At 53.6% G+C, this 19,759-nt stretch overlaps 2 protein-coding genes across 15 annotated transcripts in view; both read right to left on the bottom strand.

The window, feature by feature from the left end:
* The window catches only part of FERMT2 (FERM domain containing kindlin 2), a 48,323-nt gene extending 47,045 nt beyond the window's left edge, over positions 1-1,278 (bottom strand). For 4 of the 11 annotated variants that reach the window (XM_083837216.1, XM_083837219.1, XM_083837220.1 and 1 more), the window contains exons 1-2: positions 883-1,278; positions 4-172 (exon numbers count right to left, since the gene is read on the bottom strand). In XM_083837216.1, coding sequence (XP_083693342.1) covers positions 4-172; positions 883-1,068 — 355 coding nt within the window. In that variant the 5' untranslated portion in view covers positions 1,069-1,278. Of the gene's footprint in view, positions 1-3; positions 371-882 lie in introns of those variants that run through there. The other 7 variants (XM_083837225.1, XM_083837217.1, XM_083837226.1 and 4 more) reach the window with 3 other exon arrangements.
* Positions 1,279-17,391: 16,113 nt separating this feature from the next.
* DDHD1 (DDHD domain containing 1) overlaps positions 17,392-19,759 on the bottom strand; it is a 66,509-nt gene continuing 64,141 nt past the window's right edge. For all 4 annotated transcript variants that reach the window (XM_083836770.1, XM_083836771.1, XM_083836772.1 and 1 more), the window contains one exon: positions 17,392-18,423. In XM_083836770.1, the coding sequence (XP_083692896.1) occupies positions 18,242-18,423 (182 nt within the window). In that variant the 3' untranslated portion in view covers positions 17,392-18,241. The remainder of the gene's footprint in view (positions 18,424-19,759) is intronic.

The raw sequence follows: 19,759 nt of genomic DNA, 5'->3' as shown, positions 1-19,759 counted from the left end.
CACCGAGCTTCTCGACGAGGCGCAGCATGACGCCGCCGATGTGGATCTCGCCGGTGACCCGCAGGGTGACATCGCGGCCCAGGTCGGTGACATGGACGCTCAGCTCCCACGTCCCGTCCGCGTAGCAGCCGTCCGGCATGCGGATCCCGTCCAGCGCCATGGCCCCGGCCTCCTGCGCCGCCAGCCAGCCCCGCTCAGCCCCCGGCACGGCTCCGCTCGGCTCCGCTCGGCTCGGCTGGGAGGGAGCCGGGGGCGCGGGGAGGAGGGGGGGGGAACGGGGACGGGGGGGGGGCGCCCGAGCCGCTCTGCCCGCGGGGCCGCCCGGGAGGAGAAGGGGCGGGCAGGGGGAGAGGGGCGGGAGGAGGAGGAGGAGGAGGAGGAGGAGGAGGAGGAGGAGGAGGAGGAGGAGGAGGAGGGGGATAATAATTAAAGGAAAAACGCGCCCCGCGCTGCCGGGCCCCTTGGCCTTTTATGGAAGCGAAGGACAGAGCGCGGGGGGGGCCCCGCTCCAACATCCGGGACTCGGCACGGCTCGGATCGGCTCGGATCGGCACGGCACGGCGTGGATCGGCACGGCATGGCACGGCACAGCTCGGCATGGCATGGCACGGCACGACATGGCATGGCACAGCTCGGCATGGCACGGCACAGCTCGGCATGGCACGGCTCGGCATGGCACGGCACGGCATGGCACGGCATGGCACAGCTCGGCATGGCACAGCTCGGCATGGCACGGCATGGCACGGCACGGCTGCTCAACAGGCCCCTCCAAGCGCACCCCACCGCCAGCCCTACCCCGGCGGTTTCCCCGCTTTTCCAAGCCCCCAGCCCCGCAGCGGAGCCGGCCGGCACCGAACCGCCTCGCCCCGTGCCGAGCCCTACCTCGGCGTCGCAGCCTTCGGCCCGCGCCGTGCCCGCTGCCCCGCTGCCTCCCTCCATCCCCAGCGAGCCTCGGGGATGGGAGCTGTGGGTGGCGAAGGAGAGCCCGAACCGGCACGAATGCAGAAAAAAAATTAAAAAAAAAAAAGTGATTATCCGCTTCCTGTGGCTCTCCACCCAATGATACATACGTCCCGCCACGGCAGCCGGGCTTCCTGAGAAGGTGGCGGCGCGGGAGGAGCGGAGACGCGAGGCCCGCGGTGGGCAGGATGCGTCCCGCGGTGGGCGCTGGGCAGCCCCATCCCGCTGGCCCCAGCCCCTCGCTGCGGCCTCTGCCCTCAATTTCCACGCGTGCCGCTCCCGCGTCCCGCGCCACGAACGGCAGCCGGGGCTTTGTCGTGGTGGTGGGCACGAAAACGGCGTGGCGGGGAGGATGGGGGCTCCCCAGCTTCCCCCCTTCTGCTGTTTTCGTGGAGGTGTTTATCAAGGGTTGCTCCTCTGCTTTCCTATAAGCCTTAATAAAGGCTTTCGTGGGCCAGGTTTCACGCACAAAGAGCATGGAGGATTTAGGCTTACGTGGCCGATGCTGCTGGAGGGGACTTGGGTAACGGTGGCCTCCCCCCAAAATCCTCCCAAGGCCTCGGTCCCTGCCAGCGTAACCCCATTTCTTCCCCCTGAGCCTGGAAGCTGAGCACACTCTGCACGGGGACGGCCTGGGAAGGCAGGGCAAAGCCATCCCGTAACAGCCCGGCTCGTATCTCGGCGTTACTCCTCTGTCAGACAATAGGGCAATAAATAGAAAGGGTTACTCTCCGCTCCGGCGTTTTGGCCGAGCTCCCCAGCTGATGCAATGCAACACGGCCCCGGTGAAGCCGCATTGTTTCGGTCCAGCTGACTGCACTGGTTCCTCCTGCCCCCAAAAACCCTTCCCGGAGTTTATTTCCCCAGCCTCGGTGGCAGGGGGACGCCGTCCCCGGGGCTCCCCTTCCCACCCGCAGCGGGGGTGTGCGCGGAGGCGGGCGGCCTCGTCGCCAATGCTCGGCCGAGCCGCGAAGCAAGGTCAAAAATGCACCCGCGGAGGCTCTTGCGTCAGAGGCAGCCAAGCATCCCGGGGCTCTTCCCACTGTTTGCAGGAGCTGTGCGCTCCCTACGAGCAGCAGCAATAGCCAAATAAGGTGCCGCAGCGCACGGCCGCGCCGCCGGGGCAGGGATGATGCCCACCAGACCTGCCCGCGCGCGGCTCCCAGCCCGCTGCCCCTTCTGCCTCCGCTCCCCAAAAGCGGGATGCTGTTCCCGTGAAATGACTCAACAGCAGGGCAGCTCCGAGATACCGGCGGTGGAGCCGAGCCGCTCCTTCCCTGCCTTTATTAGGCTCCTTTTTGCTCTGTTTTTGTTTGCCTTTTTTTTTTTTTTTTTTACTGATTATTTTAATTTTTAACTATGCGCGATTGTCGAAGCCGGCTCGCTTTAATACCTTGCAGCTTCGGGGCTGTGTGTGAGCCGGTCAGACTGGCTTTCTCCAGGGTGACCGAAATGTGCCCCGTGTATTTGGGTGCCTTGGCTGGGTGTAGGGAGCAGGAAAAGCAGCAGGATCCAGGCACGGGAGCAGAGAAATTCCCCGAAGCCAAGTGTGAAGACAAACCCATTTCCTCCCGCGGCGCAGCGCGGCCAGGCACAAGACACTCGGCCCCGTCACCCCAAAAGCTTGCCCAGGTCCTCGTACTCCCCATCCCCAGCTTCTTCCTGAACGAGGGACAAAGTTTAAAAAGAAAACCCCAGAAAGGAGAAATGCAGAAGCCTAATTTTCCCTGGTGCTTTCTGCGGCTCCAGCACCTCCCTGGCGCTGTGCCCCCACTGGTGCCGCTCCATGCTGCACTGTGCTCGTGAGCCCACCGTGCCCTTACTCAGCACCTTCTTGTAGAGCCGCGGGCTTGGAGCAAGGCTTGGAAGGATGTGCTACAAGAAATAAAATCCCAGGCAAGAGCAAGCCACGGGCCCACAGGCAGGCAGGGCTGAGCAGCAAAAATCTCTCCTCGTGCCCCTGTTTCTCTGCTGGCGAGAGCTGTCCGAACCATCTGTGCGGTTTTCCCCGCGTGTCTCCATCTCCTTGCGGCTCCCAGCGCCCTCAGGACACGGCCAAGGTTCGCTTTTCACAAATGACCATTTCCTAGCAGAGGGAAGGTCACGCTCCTGGCAGAGGAAATGTGCTGGTAACTCCGCTTCCTTGTTTATTCCCGGCCACATTCATTCTTCCCTGACTCTGACATTTCGGAAATGTCCATGCGACTTTTTCCTTTTTCTGAAAAAAATACATGCCGAGTAATGGAGTTGTGCCACGGCTTCGCCTCGTGGGAACGGAGCAGAGGTGCAACCACCTGCTGCATGCACCGGGTTATTCAGCATCCCTGTAATAAAAGGATGGACAAGTTTTGAGTTTAAAGGAATGGAAGAAGCACTTGAGAATGGAGGTTCAGTCTTTCCAGACTGTAATAATTCCCTCTGGTGACCTTGCAAAGACAATTAAGCATCCCCATGGCTTGCTACCAGCAGTACAACAGTATTTCCTTACATCCCTGAGGACACAACTCCACTGGTGCAATCCCGCTGCTTTGCTCACACAGCCTTCTGCCAGGCTCATCATCTCAGCCCCAAATTGTTTGGTCCCGAATGAAAGCAGTCAGAAAAATCCCCAGGAGTTCGTCTCCTCCTTGGTGAAGGAGGATGTGCCCAGGGCCGAACACACGAGGCAGCATCGCATCTCTTCCCAGGGCGCGAGGGCCAGGAGGGACGGGCAGGTCTGCAGGCTCAGGTCCTCGGATGTCTTCAGCACGGGCCAATTCTTCTTCCAAGGGAAATGCAGCCAGGGATTTTGGGGAAATGATCCTGGTGCCACGGTGGGCATCCCTACAGACAGCAAAAGCTGCCCTCCTGGTGGCCAAGAACACGTGGGACGAAGCTGGGGAGCAAGAGCTGAGACTGTCACAGCCATCTGGCACGGTCCTTCATGCCCAAAGGTTACAAACCATCCCCCCGAGGCTGGAATAAATCCTGGCTTGCAACAGATAGCTACTCGCCGATAAGAGACGCCGAGCGAGCCACCTCCTCCCTTGATAAGCTGAGCCAAGGGTTCATCACCCTGCAGCTACCAAGCTGCAGCTCCTCTCCGTGCTGCGTGTGCCTAGCATCACGCCGTGCCCCGAGCCCATTACACGCACACCGCAGGACCAAAAGCCCACTGCAGGGGTCTTCATCCACTCGATCTTCTCTTTCTTTCCGGGAACTGGAGACACCCAAGCTGCCGAAGCCGCAGCCTGGGAGGTTTTTCTTCCCAGCCTCGTCCTCCGCAATCAGCTCCGCACAACAAACAACCCCCCGGGCTCTCCTTCCGCGACCCGTGTCAGGCTTTAGTTTCCTGTTGACATTAATCCCTCTGCCGCCGTTTATCTTCTGGGCTTTTTCTATCACACGGCCGTGTCCTTCCGATGTTCCAGCTGCCGGGAGCGGCCCCCACGGCGTGAGGTTCCCAGAAAGGAGGCAACGTGCCCCAAATCAGGGTCCTCGGACGCCGGGTGTCCCTGAAAGGTCCCGGAGCACCCCCTGGACATCTGCCTTAGCCAGAGAGAGCTGTCGGCTTGGATCCACGTGGTGGAGAATTTGGGTAAATCCCGGTAAATTCTCCCCAAAGTTAATTCATCCCAGGGCTGAAAAATGTCCCCCAGCTCCTCAGTCTCGCAACCGCTATGCCCAGGACCCTGCTCTCATCACGGATATTCCTCTGCCTTGCCCGTGGTCAGACCCCAGCCTGCACCTCTTTATTAGGGGCTCCTATACCAGGTGGGCCACTGGACGAAAGGCCTCCCGCCTGGCCGTTGCCAAATTTTGCAACTTTTCCAGCAAATGTACCTTTCCCTGCCCATTTGCACCAAATTTCAGCCGGCGTTATCCTCCAGATTCTTTGCAGGGTGCTGTAACTTTGCAGGTGGTCGGTGTAAATCATTTTGTTAGAAACTTTTTGGTGGAAGATCCTGTGTTTTGATGAGGAAGACCCCGAAATCAATCAGTTTGTAGAGATTTTGGCTAAAAGTGACTTCACGGGGTGCTTCACTGATTTGCACTTGCCCAAGAGAAGGGGTGACTCCAGCCCAAATGTCCAAACATCTCTCCCCCCCCTCCTCTCCCATAATATATAACACATTAAACCGCTTTCTATTGTCCATCAGATTTTTGGAGCCTTTGTCACTCCCGTTCTGGCTTTTCTCCACCTCCAGAAGGCCTCCTATTCATTGGGCTGTACAAAGTACTGGCTGGGAGGCTGAGTTTATCTGGGGGAGCTGAGGCTCCGAGCAAACCCAAATGTCACGCAAGGCTCCCTCAGCAGCCCCGGAGCCGGCGACTCTGGGGTGCCAGCAGAAACACCCAGCATCTGGTCCTCGCCGCTGGTCAAGAACAAATGAAAATCCCAAAATAATTCATCCGATGGCTCCCACACCATCATCTCCAGAGCTGCCCAGAGAGCAGAAAGCCTGGAGTGGAAAGCGCCTGCTTGGACGTGATTTACTGGGACGCAGCGGGGGATAAAAAAAAATAAAAATCCCCGAATCACACCACCGATTATTCCCAGCTGCTTTTCGGGGGCCTTTCAGGGCAGCTGCTGTGACGGGAAGCGGGGCTGCGGGAAAAGCCACCCCACACCCTGCCCGGTGTGTGCAAGCTGCAGCCCCGCAGCCGGCGGCACCGTGCGCGCCCTGCCCCGGCGCTTCCCCTTATCTCTGCGGCCCCGGCTCTCCCCTCCCCAACGGTCCGGGGAGGCTGGCTCTCTGCCCGTGGGTTTTCCCTCCGTGGGTGCAGGGAGCAGCGAGGCCAAGCCCTGGTCCTGTTATTCTGTGTTTGGGGATCCACAGCCGGGGCATCCCTGAGATGTGCCCGACCGTTCCCACCTGGACGGATGCGCTCTGGAGCGGGTGGGAATCGATGGGAGCCAGGGACAAAGCCCGGCAAGAGCAGACCCATCTCCTGCCCCGTCTCCTGCCCCATTCTGGGCTTTCACCACATTGGTTTTTTCTTCGCTCGAATCCCCCCAGCCCCGTGCAAATTTTGCAATGAGCTTCCCAGGGCACAGTTTGACCCGTGGCACTGCGAAAATCCCCAAATCGTGAACTAGGGCAGCAAATCCAGCCCTGGGAAGTGGCTGTCTGGTGGTGCTCCAGAGATGCGAGGATGGGGATTCACGGGGATGATTTTCCCATTGCAGAAACCGCAGCCTGGGCCACCCACCTGCTCTGCCCAGTACCGGGATGCTCGGTGCTGGCTGCAGCTCCAGCCTGCCTTGTGCCAGTGTCCCGGTCCCCACCCTGCAGCCCCAGAAGGACGCTCTGGAGATGGGTTTATGCTTCCTCTCCCATCACCTGGGGGAACAACGGCAGCCTGGGGCGGGTGGGTAGGGAAACCCAGACCCCCTGCTGATGCTGAGAGCAAACATCCATCACCCGAGCCCCAAATCATTCAAAGCCTGAGGAATTAAGGCCTCGGAGCCAGCCGTGCCGCAGCGGCGCAGGGAGCAGGGAGTTCCCCAGCGCTGCAAAGCCCCAAAGGCCAAACAAGCAGAGCAGCAGGCCCATAAATCCCACCCGTCCTATAAATCACACCCTCCCCATAAATCCCACCCCTGGCCGGGAAGCTCTGCAAAGCCGGCTGCGAAGGCTGGCGGAGGAAGGAGGGCGCCGAGGACGGATCCGACGGGGTTTGGCCGCCCTTGCTCCAGCGCTGCTGGAGAACAAAAAGCTCCCGACCGAGTGCTTTTATCAGCACGCACGTCACGGAGCTGCGAAATCGGGGCTGATAACAGGCGCGTGAGCAAAGACACAGGCGCCGTGCGAGCACCGGGGCGCTTGTGCCGCAGAGGGGTCGGCTGACGGAGCCATCGTGCGGCTTCGCCCTGCAGGAATCACCCAAATTTGCGCCCAGACCCATGCTCTGGGTGCAGGGGGAGCAAGCCAGCATCGTCCCGTGCGACTGCTTCGCTTGGGCACCCCCAGCGTCCCCCAAACTGCCCTCCTGCCTGGTTTTTAACCGAGCGCATGCTGGTGGGTTTGGGGTGGTTGGGAAGAGCCTCCCCGGGCACGGGGTGCCGAAATTCCCTGGGCAAATCTGGGCACAAACACCGCAGGCAAGGAAGCCGCAGGGATTTCTCCCATTTTACAGAGAGGAAAACTGCGGCTGGAGGCATCCAGGGCTGGAAGGATTTGGAATAACAGAAATAACAGTAGAAAATAACACAGGTGCTAGATTGGGATAACAGTAACCCCAAACTGCTTCCTTTCGCAGGGAATCGAATAGAAAACCAACACACCTTTTAAAGAGGGTTATTGTGGGGACCTTCCACTCGCCTCCTGGCCACCCCAGGTGCCCGGTGTGGCCGCAGCAAGCTCCAGGGCTGGGTGATGCCGAGGCAGCTGGGTGGCTTTGTGCTTGCTGGCTTCAGTCCTCGCCAGAAAGGTCAGCAGCGAGCAGGGCGGTAATGCAGTTAGCGCTGGAAAAATAGAGACAGAGCAGGTCGGGGCGGTTTAATAAGGTGGGCGTTATTGAATCAGTCGGGCGGGATGAACTTCACCTCTGGGCAGCGCATCCCAAGCGCCGGCAGCTCCGCAGGGAGCAGTGGTGGGCGCTCAGCGGTACCAGGCATGGGGGGGAGTCGCAGGGAACCCACCAAAACACCCCAAAACTTGAAATTACGGCGGTCTGCGAGCTCCTAGAAGGTGCACGGTGGTGCATAGACGTGGAGAGAGGAGGTCCAGGGGCAAACCCCATTTCCTTCACCTAGGGTGCTGTGGAGGGACTGTGTTTCCATGAGGTTTCTGGCACAACCCCACAGCTCTGTGAATCCGGGACACGGGGGGACCGGTGCTGCTGGCTCATCGGTGGTTGTGCTGAGATGGACCAAAGGTTGGAGGAATTCAGGCTGTTTGGCCCAGAGAAAGAGAGCCTCGATAATCTCTTCAGGCAGATAAAAGAGGGTTTACCTAAAGAAGGAGGGAGGAGATGCTCGGTTCCCTTTTCCACAACGGAGAGGCAAAAAGAGAGGGGAAAGCGCCCAGAGAAAGATTCAGGTGAGTTCCTGGGGGAGTCTGTTTCGTGTATAGGGGGGTGAAGGACTGAAGGGGGTGGGGGGCATCGCCATCATCAGAGGTTTTTAAAGCCAAGCCAGAAACCAGGTGTTTAGCCTGGCCCAGGCAGCAGCTCTGGCCCCTTTTCAGACCAGTAAACCCTCCCAGTGGCTCCCAGCTGAAATAGGAGGATGCTGGGGCTGCCGTCCAAGCTCCCGAAAGAGCAACAGCTTTGTCCTCTCCAAAGACAAGCTCAAAACCATGCCCCCCACAGGCAAACCTCCGTGCTGAATCCAGCGCTGAGGAGGCAGCACAAACCCTCGTGACCTCAGGATGGAGAGCACGGCGCTGCTAAAAAAAAAACCACCCCCGAGGTGTGGCAGGGCGATGCCGATGGGATGGGTGGTGAGGGCAGGCGGGTGGCCGTGTCATGCATCTGCTGCTCCCCCGGGGAACGGAGAGGCCCGGTGAGACCTGCAGCTCTCGCACAGCAGGCGGAGATCTCGGTGCAGAGTCAAGCGTGGTCACTGCAGGAAAGGGCAGAAGCCAGCTGGGTCCTGGAAAAAGGAAAAAAAAAAAAAAAAAAAAAAAAAAGCCACCAGAAAATCAGGTCAGGCTCTGAAGGTGGCTCAGCAGGCTGCGGGGAAGCTGTCGGGAAGGAGAAGAGCACAATGCCGTCGGGTGAGAGGTGTCCCGGCAGAGAAGTGGCCGGGGTTGGGGTTCCCCTGTGATGGACATCATGGTTTCAAGTAGGACTGCGGCACAGAGGTGCCCCAAAACAGCCCAGGAAAGCACTTATCCCTCCTCTGGCTCCCCAGGGCTCTCCGCACCAAGCACCAGCTGCAGTTGGGAAACGCCACCTACATTTAAGAGCCCAAATCCCAGCTCAGCTGCTCCATCCCCATCCCCATCACCGGTGGCTGCTCGGGCAGGGACGGGCAGGTCCCAAACCCGGCCCCACACCCTGGGCAGGGGATGAGCAGAAGCAGTGGCACTGCCCCATGCCCGGATGGAAGCGCTGCAGCGGCGTGCCGGGATGCGCAGGGGCAACAAGATATTCCCAGGACCTCGCTTGTTTTCCCATCTACACAGAAACACGGAAATGGAGAGGAGGAGAGACCTATTTTGGCTGTCTGCTGTGCTTTTCCTCCCTGAGGGGTTTTAACCGAGGTCCTGTGAAGCCAATGCTGTTTATCCCGGGCTTGCAGCCTCTAGCCCTTTATACTGCTCATTTTTAAATAACACAAGCGTTGGGCTCCATCAGCTCCTCTGGGAGATTGTTTTTTTTTTTCCTTAAAGGCTGAGTCCAGGAGATCTGGCTGCCAGAGGACTGATTTTTTTCCAAGCACAGAGGCCCCTTGCCTCCCTCCAGGGCTGTGGTGCAGCCAGGGTCTGCTCACATCATTCCCATTTATTTGGGGTGCTGGGGATGCTGCCGGCTGAGCAGGCAGGTCGCTGCAACATCGGTTCCCTGCAGGGAAGCACCGCTGCCTGCCCTCACCTCCCGAATGATGACACGGAAGGATGACAGCGCCCGGCCAGGAAGAATAGTGATAGCAGCACTGGAAAGAACAAGGAAAAAGGAAAATCACAGCAAGAACCCAAAGTTCAGCAAATCCCATGGAAAGGAGGCAGTGCCTTGCAGGAGCCACGGCAGGATTTCAAAGGACAGGTCGCCAGCACCATGTGGACGACCAGCCTGCGGAGGGGTGGCCATAAATGAGGTGTCCTCCCCAGAAAGGACCCAACATGGACACGGAGCCCCCCGTCAAATGGAGACGGGGGGATCCCAGGATCCCTTCCTGCGAGATCCTGGGTCCTGGGAGCAGGGCTCGCATCTCAGCTGGCACAGGACCGCCACCTTCTGTGCCCAAACGGCCCGGGGGCAGAGAGTCACAGAGCCACAGGAGCTGGGAGAGCTCCCTGCCTGGGTCGGCCTGGAGTTCACTTTCCAGGCGAAGCTCTAGGAAAGGAGAAATGCTCAAAAGGCCAGCGCAAAGGCTGGCGCGGCGCTGCTCTGCTCCATCCCAGAAAGCCAAACAGATGGGGCTTGTCCTGCCAGGCAGGGCCGTTTGGGGGGAAATAAAAAGGAGAGGGAGATGCTTCCCTGCAGAATAGCTGTTCCAGAGAACGTGGGTGACATTTCCAGCAGGGCAAGGCATGCTCCACGGTCATGTCCCAGCTAATACAAGGAAGATATGGGCCCGTTTCCAAGCGCTCTGGCTTTGGGCCAGCCGCTTAACTCTTGGCATCTCAGCTCCTCGGCTGAAAAGCAGGCGAGCTGTTCTGCCTGGCCTCTCCCTCGAGCCCTGGGATTTTCGGGCTCTGGGGGGGGTGAGGAGAGGAGGTACACCTACAGCCCCACACAGTGAGGTGGCCAGAGCAGGGCCTGCTGGACACGGCTGCGACACAAGTGATGGAAAAACAGCCCCCGGCCGGCTGTCAGAAACCCCGTCCCGTGCTCGCAGGTGCTACGAGCCTGATTTTGGTGAGGTCAGGTTCAGGAAGCATCATCTGGGTGATTTACGGTTTGCTTTCCGGGGAGCTGTTTCCTCCTGCTCATCCAGCGCTGGGGACTCCCCAGTGCTCAGGGCGCCGGGCTCTGGGGCTCGGACACGACCCCATGCTCCTGACCCACCTTCTCCAAGGGAATTTGGTGTCAGCAGTGAAGGGGATAGCACTGAGAGCTCCTGGGACAGCAGGAGGCTGCCTCGGGGAGCTTTCCCTCTGGATCAGGTGAACAGGCAAAATGCCAAATTCACCACCGGCGGGGTGCGAAGTGCCCAGCTGGACATCAGGGGGGACCACGAGCTCCTGGGCAAGCAGGAGAGCTGCCAGGCACAGCGGGAGGTGACGTGCAGGTGGCCAACCTGCCACCCCATAGCATATCCCCTGCCTTCCTCGACCCCGTCCCCGCCAGGGTTGGGGGATTTGGGGTCTCACGGAGGCAAATCCAACTGCAAAACGCAAAACCTTATGTCAGGAAGAAGTCCCAAGGCATCCTAAACCAGAAGCATATTTGGGGAGTGAGTCAGTGGAGGGGGGGAAGCAAACAGCGAGTTGCACCCTTTGACTTGATGAAAAAAGCATATGGCAACAGCCAAGATTGTGAACAACACTCCCGCTCCGGCAGCCGAGCCAGAAAGCAAAATGATGACTCAACCATCGGGTTTGATCCAAATCTAAAGGAAAATCTCGTTCAGGAGGGGTATCTGCAGGGAGAGCCGGCGGGAACCGATTTAGCAGGTTCATTAACTAAATTGTTTGGAGGGAGTAAAATGATTTTGCAGACGCTTTCAGGCTCATTTTAAAGCCCTGCTTTAAAACACGGCTTCCACTGTGGGGAAACAAGTGCGCTGTGCCTGCGTACATAGCGCACGGAGGACATTTACCCGCGTTACGTTTACCCTCACATGCTTTTTCCAGATACCGCCGGCTCAACTCGCGAGGACCTCAGCGCTTTACCCAGACACAGCTTGCAGCCAGAGCTCCTGCTTCCCCCAGAAGTATTCCACAGAAGGCTACGAACGCGTCACCGTAAATCGTAAATCCAAGAAGGCTGCGGATGCCATCGTGATGACGACACGCAGCAAAAAAATTGGCGAAACGCTCGCTGCAACATCCTTACACTCTTGCTTTTCCTTGGGCAGCTGGATGCTGCCCTGAAGCTAATCAAAAGAATAGGAAGCGCTGCAGAATATGGGAATAACAGGACTGCGCCTGCAGATGTTTTCAGGCACCGCCACTTGGCTCGGGCCGCTCGGAACCAAACCTCACCGCAGGGAGGGCAGCGCGGGGCGGCGAGCCCTCAGCGCTTCTTTCCCAAGCCCTCGTGGATGCAGATGTCAAAAGCGCGACTCGCGGTCAGCCCAGCGACTTGGGAAGGGAAGGGAAGCGATCCCTAGAAAGCAGCCCCGCGGTGCCGGGTGGGAAGCTGGCGGGACGCAGCGGTCCCTCCCTGCTTCAGCCATCAGCGTCCCAATTTATGCAGCTCTGGTGAAGGAAGAGACACTTGTGTGCTGCTAGGGCAGGATGGCAGCCCCACTGCTCCCCTTGGGAAGGGGCAGTGCACCCGTAACCATCAGGACAGGCTGAGAAGGATGCTTAGGGTCCCCGGGGACCCCGCAGGGTGCCTGCTCCAGACCTGGGACCGAGCCCCCCCTTGGTCGGGTGGCTCAGCAGCTCCCTTCCCTCCGCCTTGCGCCCACAGCTCCTGCCGGGAGCATCAAGCTGCGACGTGTTCAGCACGTGCCGGCTGATAGGCATCAGGCTGCTGCCAAGCCCTGCCTTGATTTCATCGCTGCTGCTCCTGCCTGCTGCTTCTCCCGCCTGCCTCCCACCGCCGGCTGCAGGCGGGTCCCTCCCCGGCACGAGGAGGTGGCAGGTTTCTTCCGTGACAGCAGAGCAAGCATCTTCAGAGGGAACATCTCTGCCCTCTTTTTTTCTGCAACCGCCACAAAACAACCCCCCCCCTCTCCTTCCCTCGGTGCGCTCCGGTAAGACGGCAGCGGGGAGATGAGCAGTGTTTGTTTTGGAAGTGACCCGTCCTCCTTTGCAGCTAGGTCTAACCATTTCCGTCCCGAAAGCACGTCTAGCAAGGCTGAAAGTACTTTCAAGGTTATTTTTAAACGCAAGCATCAGTTAAAAATAATTGCAGTTGTGAAAATCATTTCTGACAGGTCCCACAGTATTTAATATTCTGGGAAGTTAGCACAAGAGGACGCTGGCAGTTTTAGGCTGGAAACGTGCGTGCTCCTCGTCTGGCCCTTTAGCCCAGGGATAAAAGGTGGAAAGACAAAACATTTTCGCGTGTTTCAGAGGGCTCATCTTCATCTCGCAGAGATTTTTGCCATTTTCAGGGATTCTCAGTGGGAAATGCGCCCACGTGGGCAGCCGACGTGCCGGAGATGTTTATTGCACCACCTAACGCGATGTTAGGCACTCACCCAGGAACAGGTACGGGGACTCGGAACAGGATCCCAACGTCACCAAACCCGAGGGCAGCTCTTTGTTTCAGCAGGGCCGGGAGCTGGCTGGCGGGGATGGAGCACGGCCAGGACCACACGGGCCTCTTGAGGTGGTCTGCCACGTTACTGGTGCTGTGTCAGAGGAGAAATCTGGATTCGTAAGACACTTGGTAAAATTAAGTCATTTCTACTTGAAACAGATATTATAAATTTCAAACACCAAGCTAAGGGAGACTTCGTATAAACTGCAGAAAGAAGTTAAACCCCCAAAATCGAGATGTTCTGGTGCAGAAACACGCTTGAAAAGCCTGTTTTAAGCTGGAAGTCAAAGACCTTCTTACCAAGGGGCATAGCGAAACATATATCTTATATTATATATATATACATTTAATATCCTTATATGTCTTATATGTCCTTATATATATGTCCTTAATACATAAGGACGTATTTAAGGAGCAGATCTGCGGCAGATGCCCACAGAACTGTCAAATGAGAACTCCCTGGGTAAGTCACTGAAGCTTTCAAGCCCACAAGATGCCTCCTGGGACTCCTGGGGTTTTCTGGGGACCCAGGGGCTTTTTGGAAAGAAAGGACTGCAGCTGCAGCCCGGCAGATAGGGCAGTGCAGTGGAAACGGCTGGCGTTGGAAATTGCTTTCTAAAGGGCCCAGAGAGCACTGGCCTCCAGGATGACCCGAAAGCTTGACAGCCAGGGATTTCTGCCCATATATTAGACGCCTCCTCTTATTCCTGGGAAGAGGAGGCCGTGTCAAGGCACTGTCAGCATCAGAAGCCTCGCATGCCTTTCTAAGTGGGTCTGTAACAGCACGTGGAGCAACACAGAACTGTGACATCTATACAGCAAAACGGGGGCCCCAAGGGGGAAAGGGGAATCCCACCAAGTCTGGGGAACCCCTCTTTGGAGAGGCCAGCCTCGACCTGCTGCTCACTGGTGATGCTCTGAGGACAAATGCTGCCAGGCGCCGAGCGAAGCTGACTGATGGCAGTGACGGTGAGGGAGAACGCGCACACCCATCCTGAACGCTAAACACATCCATCTGGGCTCTGCTGACGCTCGGCTTTCGGAGAAGTCTCCCAGATCATGACAGCAATACGTGCCCCTGGGATTTCAAGCGCGTTGCAAAGCTTCCACGGCACTTTTAAGTCCAGAGGATGCACAGGCCATGCCGAGACAAGCACTGCCTCGAAGCAAGCTTCGATTCCAGGGGACTGAAATCGAAGCAGAAATGAAAACGGAGGGCTTCTGAAGAGGTTTGAGAGCAATGAGTAGGAGACAAGCTGTACTAAAAAAAAAAAACCCAAACCTAAAAAGCCCAACAAAAAAATAACAACAACAACAACAAACAGAACAAAAAACTGCGGAAGAGGGAGGGAAAAAATAAACCAGAAGAGTTTGCTTTTGTGGAAAACAATTATCAAATTTAGTCCAAATGCAGTGCACAAAAAGAATGCCAGACTGACGTCCATCCAATAAACCAGAAAATAACTGTCACACAGGTGACATTTGGAAGATTTTTAGGCTTTTCACAAGGTCAACAAAGACAATAGATGTGGACTCCTGGTGAAATAACCAAAAGTGGTCACTACGACTGCAGATGAAGAGCAGCCAGTAAGATAATGCTTGGAAAACTGAAAATGACGTTATGGAAGCATGTTACCGGGTCTTGGTGTGTGAAAGCTTCCTGAACCCCTCACCGTTGCTGAAGGTGCACGGTGAGGAGCAGGGACATGGCCCTGTCTGACCCCACCGCCGCTCGGTTCCAGCCCGGCTCGAGCAGAAAAATGTGAAGGCAGAAACCTCAGCTCCAAGCTACCAACAGAAAAATGGGAAATGGAATGAAATTTGAAATAAATTCCCTAGGCAGAGGGCGCACTGATAGACATTAACTATCTAACTGCAAAGAGTTGACAGGGATTAATGAACTGAAAAAAAAATAATAAATAATTCCCACCCATTTAGCTACGGGCACATTCAGCTCTGCTGACAAGTGGCATGGGAAAGGAGCACCAGGACAACCGAGTCATAAAGGAGGAAGAGGCGGCAGCCAGGTGTGATATAGACATGAGAACGGGACGCATCTTTCAGCTGAGCCGAGTGCTGAAGGTGGCCAGCTAGACTGTCATGGGAAAATAAAACAAAGGGTCCCTGGCACCAGAAACAGTGGCAAACAAAGAAAGGGGAGCGTATACAGGGGATGTGATGTTAGGGCACAGCCACGGCAGAAGAGTTAGGAGGAAAGGGATGGAGTCCAGCGCTAAAAAAAAAAAAAACGCGCTGACCATCTGCAAAAATGACCTCGTAGCAAAAAACCCTCCAAGTGTCAAATTTGGACAAAGAACTCAAGGACACTTTTCGGAAAACAGCTCAGTATCTGTCAGAAGACAGACAACAACGCAGTGTGTTTCTCTTATCTTAGTTTCTCAAGAAAAAGCACCAGTCAACACAGCTTGTAAAGCTAAACATCGTTCTTGCAAATGAAAACAAGTCAGTAATTGGAAGCCAGGACATTCCAGCTCTATATTATGCTGCGGACCATCTGACCAGAAAGCTTTTAGCATGAAATTTAGACTCTAGCATGCAGAGACGTGACTCTACTTGAATGTGTTGCACCGCAGAAGAGAAACGGGGCAACCTTTTTTTCGAACGACTTCAAAATTCAATTACCATACAGCATTTCATCTTAGCAAGAGGATAAGAGATGTTTTCCTGAGAATTAAAAAGATGAAAGCCTGCCTACAGCACGCTTAATGTGTTCGCATGCACTTTAGAATAGATTCCCATTTATTCTTTAGGTATGCTTTCTCTTTGTAATTAAGCTCAGAGATTAGTAGATGCTTCATGAAGTCACAAGTTGGAACAGAGTCATAATCCACTAAATCAGAAAAAAATGCAACGCGATGAACAGGTCCTGGTCCTTCCTCTGCCTTCTCGCAGCAGCTCGTGGGGGACTTTGGGGGACTTCTCCCTGCTTTACCCAGAGGTGCACAGCAGGCACGCAGGGACCTCACCCCTTACAGGGAGAGCAGTGAGCAAGCACCAGCACGTCCTGATGCGGGGGAAACTGCTATCCCATAAATCTGCAACACGTTCTGGACAACGGCAGAGTTCGCACAGACCACAAGAATTACAGGAATTAAGCCCCTTTTGTTTACAGCACTGAAAAAGAGATCTAACGTCGATGCAGTGCTATAAGGGGATAGCACAGCCGTGACATTATCCAACTCAAAGTACCGAAGCACAGACTGTACACATTTGGAAATGTTTTGCGTGCTCTAAATATAAAAGGAGATTCTCCTTTTATGTTCGAGTTCTCCTATTTAGGAAGAGTCAATTAAACAACTTATCTGGAAAACCAGTAATGTAAACAAAAGCCTGCTTTCTGGAGCAGAGGTGTCAATCTTCCCTCTCTTAAAGGGCTGGTTTTAATTTTTAATGATTGCTCATCAACCAAGGTAAACGTGCCAGACACTGGAGTTACAATTCACCGAGGCCAAAAGGATTTCTTTCCAGAGTTCCACACTGATGCTTTGTCCTTTACAGCACCCAGCCACCCACCTTTGTTCAGTTTTACTTCACTGCATTTATCGTAGTGCTGTTTCTGTCACCTTCTCCCCCCCTTCCCCTCCCCTTTTAGTCTTTATCTCTTCATAATTATTCCTAAATCCATACCCCCAACACACAGGCCTAATTCCTTCCCTACTGCACCATGGCCTGGGGCAAGAAACAGCCTGAGCAGTATTATTTGGGAGAAGAGCCGCCCTCTCCCTCCTGGATTTCAGGACGGGAAGCCTGGGTGGTTTCCACATCTCTTAACCGCTGGCTGAGGCTGTCTGCTGTTTTGGGCTGATGTTAGCACATCTGTTTACACTGAGAACACAGCTATTCACCAACACCACGGCCTCATTTTTTTTAAACATTAGTTTAGATTCTGCAGCTTCTAAATGTGCCATACAGATCATAAATACCTGAGCCAGAGGCAGCTCTGAGGCCGTACATCTGACACTTCTTCTCCAGAGCCTTGCATGTTTTTAAAATCTCAGCAACGACCTTTTAGTGTTTCATTTGGAGATTATTTCCTTTCATCACGACACTTCTCTCTTCACAACTCCTGAATTACTTTCAGATACAAATCTAATCTAAGTTCTGGTATTCTTAGGCCTCACCAAGTTTATTTTATGCTGCTCTCTTTCCTCTCGATAGGTTCCTTGTACATATATATACACACATATATGCATACAACTTTATACAAACACACACATATGTACATTTAATAATGGCAGGCAAAAGACAGCTGGATCCTCTGCACACCAAGGCTAATGTGAGGTCAAAACCTTCATATATTCTGGAAAAACGCTTGGAGCCTAAAAAGCAGAGGCCTAGCAAAGCAGTTACTTACCTTTGAGAAGAAGGTGACTAATGTAATTTGTGTGAAACCACAAATATTTATTTTAATGAAAAAATACTTAAAGTGTGCCACAGTGTCCATATATTCATTTGAGTAGTAGTACAAAGATATGTATTTCTGAGAAAAAGTCTTAACACTGTAGAAAATAAATGTGGTTCTTAAATTATGTCAAAAGAAACCAGTAAAAAAGTAATGTTTTATACACTGGAATAAAATGAAACAGTTAGAGATAATAAATTATAATTACAGTTTTTCAAATATTTGCTTCATGCTTTTTCAGCATTAGTTTCTAAATGTGTCACGTATAATATGCCCTCAGAAGCCAGCAGTCAGAATGGTCTTTCAATGGTAACGTGGACAATAGGATGTGGAGCTGAATAAAGTCCTAGAAAAATGACACCACCGTTTGTTATTTACTGATACATAAAACATCAGAACATGGCAGTTTTAGGTTTGTAAGGAACATATATTTTGTTAATGGAAATTAATTTAGTTTTTTAATCAACTAATCTTTTATACTTTAATGAACTAAACAGCAATTATGGTCATTAACAAGTATGTCACCCAAGCACACTGCACAACTGTGCTTACGTGATGCTACACATTGTATCGGCTCTTTATACAGTCAAAGTTAACAAGAATTTGGAATAATTTCAGGTCTAATTAAGCACTGCAAAATGTTTAAAACTATAAAGTGCTTTTAAATACAAATCATTTTTGCTCTTTAGAAACAGGAAAAAATCCAAACATGCACTTAAACCTGAAACCTCCATGCCATACATACTGCAGTTTAACAGTAAGACATCAGTTTTGTGCCATTCGTTTTAAAATTTCCTTTCCCATCCCTCCCCATACCCAGTCAAAAATTCAAATAGCGTCTAAATTGGATTTGTCGGTATCATCTTGGTCGTGCTTGTACATGAAGGTTAGAAGGAAAAGAGCAATATCCAGAGATGACCAATAGGCAGTGTGTGATGTGACTGCAGACCAGTATCTGCTCTCCACAAGACCTTCCCTGAGCTCGAAATCAATCCTGTGCTCCAGTTCCACTAGAAATTGAACGAGAAACAGAAATGTCGTTAGAACTGTATGTCAGTGGAAGAAGTCCTTGCATATTTTTCTCTCAGACTTAGGTTCTGGTTTTGCTTGCTGTATATAAAATGCACACAACCCCTGTGTTCACATTTAACAGTACGCTCATATAAATCAGCTGCAATTTTTAAAAACACATACATACATTTTAACGTACATGCATGTAGCACAAACCTGACCTATGAGTAGCTCAGGAAAAAAAAACAAAACAGAAACCAAACCAAAAGCTTGGAAAAATCTGGTATTTTTTTTAAGTGTCTGTTTTCCACATAGTAATGATGGAAATACATTTATTTACGCTCCTTAGGATAACTACACCGAAGTATCCAGGAAACGTTGGGACCCCCTTGGGAAACTTTGTCAGAATGTGGATGGCTCAGAACTTTCAGCAATAAACAAATTTTCTGCATCTCTAGCAGCTGTACAGGGAGACTACACGCAATACTACATGCCCTTTCTGAAATCGAGCAGTTCCTACATTGCACTAGCCCTTTTAATTTCCAGATTATTCCAAATACATTTCAGCAGTTATCCTTTCATTTCAATGGCTGCTTTGATTAATAACACATTCAAAGTAATTTTCACTGCGTGTTTAACTGGGCCAATGGCTAACCTATTGTGAAGGCACTTTAGTGGTTAGAAAATCTCTACAAGGAGCAATAGAATGAAAAGGACAAAACTAAAAGCCTGCTTAGCTACAAAAGCCAAAACCCCATATTGAGTAAAAAATGTAGCTATTTATCAAAGCCAATTTCAAGGAATTTTAATTCTTGGCTCCAAGACCGCATAAATGGAGCGTCACACAAGCGCTGCCTCCGCAGTCATGGCACAGCAGCATCAGGGAATGACAGGCCTTCATATTTTCACAGCAGCATTTCACTGCCTTCCAAACGCAGCAAGGAGAGGGAGTCGGAGCCTTTGCATACCAGGAGACAACCACAGTCATTTCCACTAAGATGCGTGTATTCAAAATCAGTCTCTCTGCAGAAAAAACACCCCAACCAACCCCGTCTCCATTACAGAAGCTTGGGAGGAAGCCAAACCCCACTGCAAGCCGTGCGGCCGCTCTCTCAGAAGCGAACACTTTGGCCATGGATTGCATCATTCTGCTTGCAGCCTCGCTGGCCTCTGCTCCACGTTCTCCTTCTATGGAGCAGGGATGGGGCTGCAGCAGAGAGGGATGCAGGAACTGTGCAGAAGGCCCTGAAGTGCCACCCCCGCAGAAGGACCTAATCAACAGCTCCACAATACTCGCCGTCACGTTGGTTTAATTTCCTTAAGTTTAAAACGAAG

This window comes from Anser anser (genome assembly GCF_964211835.1).
Source record: "Anser anser genome assembly, chromosome: 5".
NCBI classification, from domain to species: domain Eukaryota; kingdom Metazoa; phylum Chordata; class Aves; order Anseriformes; family Anatidae; genus Anser; species Anser anser.
This window is presented reverse-complemented; position numbering and strand designations above follow the sequence as displayed.